This window comes from Rattus norvegicus, chromosome 1 (genome assembly GCF_021556685.1).
Source record: "Rattus norvegicus strain SHRSP/BbbUtx chromosome 1, alternate assembly SHRSP_T2T, whole genome shotgun sequence".
In the NCBI taxonomy this organism is placed as follows: domain Eukaryota; kingdom Metazoa; phylum Chordata; class Mammalia; order Rodentia; family Muridae; genus Rattus; species Rattus norvegicus.
Genome location: NC_141534.1, coordinates 79,519,501 through 79,524,602, shown reverse-complemented (window position 1 = coordinate 79,524,602; position 5,102 = coordinate 79,519,501). Strand labels below are relative to the sequence as shown.

At 38.7% G+C, this 5,102-nt stretch overlaps 1 protein-coding gene across 2 annotated transcripts; it reads right to left on the bottom strand.

The window, feature by feature from the left end:
• Positions 1-561: 561 nt before the first annotated feature.
• On the bottom strand, positions 562-4,608 carry Vom1r32 (vomeronasal 1 receptor 32). 2 transcript variants are annotated; one of them, XM_087579901.1, is made up of 2 exons: positions 3,752-4,608; positions 562-592 (listed from the first exon to the last, which is right to left on the bottom strand). In XM_087579901.1, exons 1-2 carry the CDS (start codon positions 4,606-4,608, stop codon positions 562-564), a joined length of 888 nt encoding a protein of 295 aa, XP_087436027.1. The 2 variants fall into 2 exon arrangements, with proteins under 2 accessions (XP_087436027.1, NP_001008937.1); NM_001008937.1 differs by lacking the exon at positions 562-592 and having other exon boundaries at positions 3,691-4,608.
• Between the last annotated feature and the right edge of the window lie 494 nt (positions 4,609-5,102).

Sequence of the window (5,102 nt, the reverse complement as noted above, 5' to 3'; positions counted from 1 at the left end):
GACAGTTTTTATAAGCACTCAGTGTTAATATGCTTTTATCCCTATCTCCCAGGACACAAAATAAAGTGTGCAAAAGATGTGTCAGTTATTTTGCAAACATTTGAAGCCAGAAAATAAATTTAATTCATCCACAGTGAAAAACTGTTCCTTTTCAGTCATGAAGGACAGCAGAATATTTGACCAATTTAGAGAGGGAGGGCGGGAAGGGAGGGAGAGGGAGAATGTGAGTGGCACAACTGCCAGTATACATCTGCTGAGAAAAGGTGAGTATATCATTGCTGAGTAAAACTGAAGCATGTCAAGTTCATACATATGCATCATTTAGAGCTGGGTGGTTGCTGTGCGTAACTATTTATTGCCAGCACTAGGGCAGCAGAGGCAGGTGGCTCTTGAGTCAGTCAGCCTGCCCTACAGTCAGTTCAATGACAACTAGAAGTACACCATGTATCCTGACTCAAAAAATGAAGGAAGATGAATGTGCTTTGAGGGCTGCATTACCTCACTAGGATGATGCTCTCAAGTTCCATCCATTTGCCTGCAAAATTCATGATATCTTTGTTTTTAATAGCTGAATAGTATTCCATTGTGTAGATGTACCACATTTTCTTTATTCATTCTTCTAGGTTGTTTCCAGTTTCTGGTTATTATGAATAAAGCTGATATAAACCTAGTTGACCAAGTTTCTTTATAGGATGTTGGAGCACTTTTTGGGTACATGTCCAAGAATTTTATAACTAGGTCTTGAGGTACAACTATTCCCAGTTTTCCAAGAAACTGAAAATTGATTTCCAAAGTGGTTGTACACATTTGCACTTCCACCAGAAATGCAGGTATGTACTCACTTATCAGTGGATATTAGTTATATAATACAAAATATCCCTGCTACATTCCACAGAACCAAAGAAGCTAAACAAGAAGGAAGGCAAAAACTAGGATGCTTGAATCTCACTTAGAAGGTGGAATAAAATAGTCATAAGAGGCAAATGAAAGAAGGGAACTGGGCGAAAGAGGGCATGAGGGATTCAGAATCTGGTGTGGAGAAGGACAGGACATATGTCTAGATGACCATGAAAATTAATGGAAATCTGCAACTGTCAGGAGTTAGGAGGTAGACTGCATCTCTAGGACAAGACAGACACACACAAACAGTGGAGAGAGCTTGGGGACTCTTATGGAAGAATAGCAGGAAGGATTGCTGACTCCAAAAGGGAGAGTAACTCAACAGAAATACCAAAAGAATCAACTAACCTGTACCCATGGGGCTCTTAGATGTTCAAAAGAACATACAGAGGCCATTCTTAGATCTCCCTGCACATATGTAGCAATGTGAAGTTTGGTCTTCATGTGGGTCCTGAACAACTTACATGAGTGGTATCTCAAAATCCCAAAAGCTGTTGCCTGTACTTGGAATATGTTCTTCACTCATTCCTTGTCCGTCCATATTGTCCATTTCCTTTGCTCATTCAAAAGAAATTTTGGATAAATGATACGTAGAGTTTTAATCTTTAAGAGTTAGAGGGTTAAAAGAGACACTCTGTCCTTTTAAGATCATCACTAGTATTTACTGTATATCTCATGCTACCAATAACTTATCTATCTATCCTGAAAAAGACAGTTCTTTCTCAGCATGCAGCAACCTGATTGTTACTCATGAGTTTTGCACTGTGTCAGTCAAACCAACACCAAATAGATTCACACTGTAGCTCTATTTGTTTCATATGATCAATTGGCAAATTATCAAAGATGAAGAACAGACTCCTGTAACTGGGTACTGTGGTATTTAGTCTTGCTGGCATGATTACAACTGGAATGTGAGCATCCCAGAGATTATTGTGTAGCAGTTTATCTGTATACACAGTGATGATTATTGTAGTGATAATTTTCATTTCTTTATAAACCAAGTCAGGCTATGTGAATATATTTTTGTTTTAATCCAAGATGTGGGGTATGGAGCTGCTTCAGATTGTTCACAACCACCAGCTATGTGCGTCTCATGCTTTAGGAGGGGTATGATTTTTTTCCAGAAGAAGATAGTTTTAGTTTGGAAATCTGTGGACTCTTGAGAAGGTATAAATGTGAGATCCACAAGAGGGCCTTTGGTGGCTACTGCTCTGCTTGCTACTTCCAGTCCCTCTTGCTGCTGCTCCTGCTACATATTTTGCTATTGCCGGATTGCTGTTTGGCTGTTTTGTTGGACTTCCAGTTGGAGATATCCTGATGATAAAGACTGGCCCAAGGAACTGAATGACACCATTCAGCAGAAAGTAGTCTTAAGAGATCTACACTCCTTTTCCTCTCTAACTTTTTTTTACTACCAGGTATTAGATGGTTGGGAGGGATTAGGATTGAATAAGTGTTAGGAAGGTGGTGTATAATAGAACCCACTAAAGTACCCCTAAGGTATGATTAGAGGTAAGGGGATATACAGATTAACAGACAGAGATCAGTGATACAGGGTGCCCTGAACTGATTAAACCAAACTTAGAAACTATACTTTGTTACTTTTCTGTATGTGGGCATGTTCAAGCACAGATTTGAGGATACCAGAATACTACTACTTGTAGGAGGTGTTTTTCTCTCCACAATGTAGGCCCTGGGGCTTGAACTCGGGTAATGTGTTCTAAATGGTGAGTGCTTTACATGCCAAGCTGTCTTGTCTCTTATTATGGCCAGTGTTTTGATCAAGACATGGTGCTATAGTTTTTTTCAGTATTAATGTTGGTGCAAGACTGTGAAAAGGTACATGAGGACTGAGTATTAATTTTGTAACTCAGTGTGAATATATTCCTCAATGTAGAATTTACAAACTGCTGTTTCCTATTTGATTGTTTCAAGCTCTTTCACTATAGCTGTTATTAGTAATTTTTTCCATCAAATTTGAAGTGAAGTGCCAAGTAGGTTGGAAATTTTTCTCAATTTGGGGCTGGAGAGATGGCTCAGCAGTTAGCACCCTGGCCACTTTTGGAGTTTCTTGATTCCTAGAAACTATATTTGTAGGATTATCTCTGTTTGTAACTCCAGCTCTAGGGATATGACACCTATTCTTCTTAAGGAAAGGGAATCCCCATAAGTACATACACATCCAATACACATACACAAAATAAATGCTAAAATATTTCTTTGTTCACAGAAGTAAGTACCACAAGTCAGATTTCGAGTTTCATCACACTGACAGCTATTACCACTCCAGATAATTATCTTGTGTTTTCTGCTGCTTTGGTCATTTTCAGGCAACTGTAAAGTTAGATGTTCAATTTTAATCTTCTGAGAACATAATTTTGTGACTAAGGAAGGAACTGACAGACAGAGTAACACCTTTGCCTCCTCCTTGTTCTGATACCTCTCCTCTCCTGTCTGAGTGACGAGTGTTTCTGACAATTGGAAAAACAACTTCACCATGGTCCAGAGTAAAAACTTTGCCAAGGATTTCAGGAGAAGATGTCCAGTTTGGATCCTGGTATCCTCCCTGGACCTGAAACATTAAACCTCTTAAGGCTCCTGTGCATGAGCTACTTTTACTTCTTTTCCCCTTTACTCTTAGTGAAATGAGCAGTAGTTGGGTTATTATCCTGCCTTGTTCCTATAATATATATTATATATACATATATATATATTATATATATGGAATAAAGTATTTAGCGGTATTAATAAAAGTGTCTTCTCTGTTTGAAATTTTAGTGACTCTGACTTTCAACAGTTCAAGAACACAGAACAAGGATCCTTAGGATCTCTGAAGATTAACAATAAGGGAGAAATTGTGGGGAAGCTTAAGACCAAAACTTCACCGACATACCTCATGAAGACATGAGAATCTATAAAGTAGGTGTGAAAGAAGATGCAGATAAAATTTATCAGATAACAGCTAACAAATGTGACCAATAGCATCAGTATAGTATGGGTTGCTCTGGTCTCAGCTTGACCTCTGGGTTCATGATGGAAAGTGAGGATGTGCTGCACTTGCTGGTGATGTCTATGGAGGAGAAGCACCATGGAGACACTGGTCCAGACAATGATGCTCATGAATGTGGCATCATGGATAAACCGCAAGGAAACAATGCCTACACTGAATCCAGAAACAGAACAGAAAAATTTGCTTTTAGATTCAGTGTTATTGTCTGTTATCTGCGGACCACTGACATTGATTGGAATGTGGATGTTATTTAGAATACTGAAAAACCAACAACCATAACAAGAGTACTTTGCCAAATCTGGGACACTTCCTCTGAGTATAACTTTACCTCTATGAACAGGAACAAGAGTGACAAACTGATAGATACTCAGGACACAGGTGGAACACAAGTTTGTGCTTCTTGCCACCAGGTGAGTGAAGAATTCTATTTTACATTTGAGGTCAGTTGGAGGATTTCTTGGAGCAAAAGGAATCATGTTGTTGGGAAATGCAGTGAGGAAGAGAACCAAGGCATTGCTCACAGCCATGTGGCTTAAAATCACCTGTATGGGCCTCTGTTGAGAACCAGTGAATGTTGGAGAGAAATTATGGACAAAAAGAAAGACATTGGCCACAGTCCCAACACCAAACTGGCAAAGCAAGAGGATCTGAAGAGCCATTTCCTCATTGGTTTTCAAGGATTTATCATGAGCAGACATGGAAAAGTCTTCTTTCCTCCACCCTGAAGTGAACACTGCTGTCCTCAGGATTCTGTTCTATTGCCCATGCCTACCAATTGATTTGGAACAATTTCTTCTCTTGATAATTTCTTCTCTATATTCTATCACAAAACAGGAAATTTGCCTGGAGAACAATGTATGGACAGTAAATCAGAGTAAAATTTGATACCTTTTGAATTACTCCTGCCTCAAGATGAATTTTGTATCACAACTACATCTTTATGGATCACTTAGGTCAAGAACACATTAACACAAATTTTACCATACCAGACTTTGCAAATGAATACAGGCAGGAAAGTGACTAGTGTGAGCATGTGATTCCATCATCAGAATTCAATAAAATTAGGAGGGGGAAGGCTGCAAATGGCATGTAGTTTAATCAATAAATTCACTTAAACAATAAAACCTACAAATGCACCATAAAAAGAATTAGTACAATTTCCTCATGTTATAGTAGCATGTTAAAAATAATG

Coding starts and splice junctions, on each gene's coding strand:
- Vom1r32 (NM_001008937.1), bottom strand. CDS start 4,608: ATGTCTGCTCATGATAAATCCTTGAAAACCAATGAGGAAATGGCTCTT.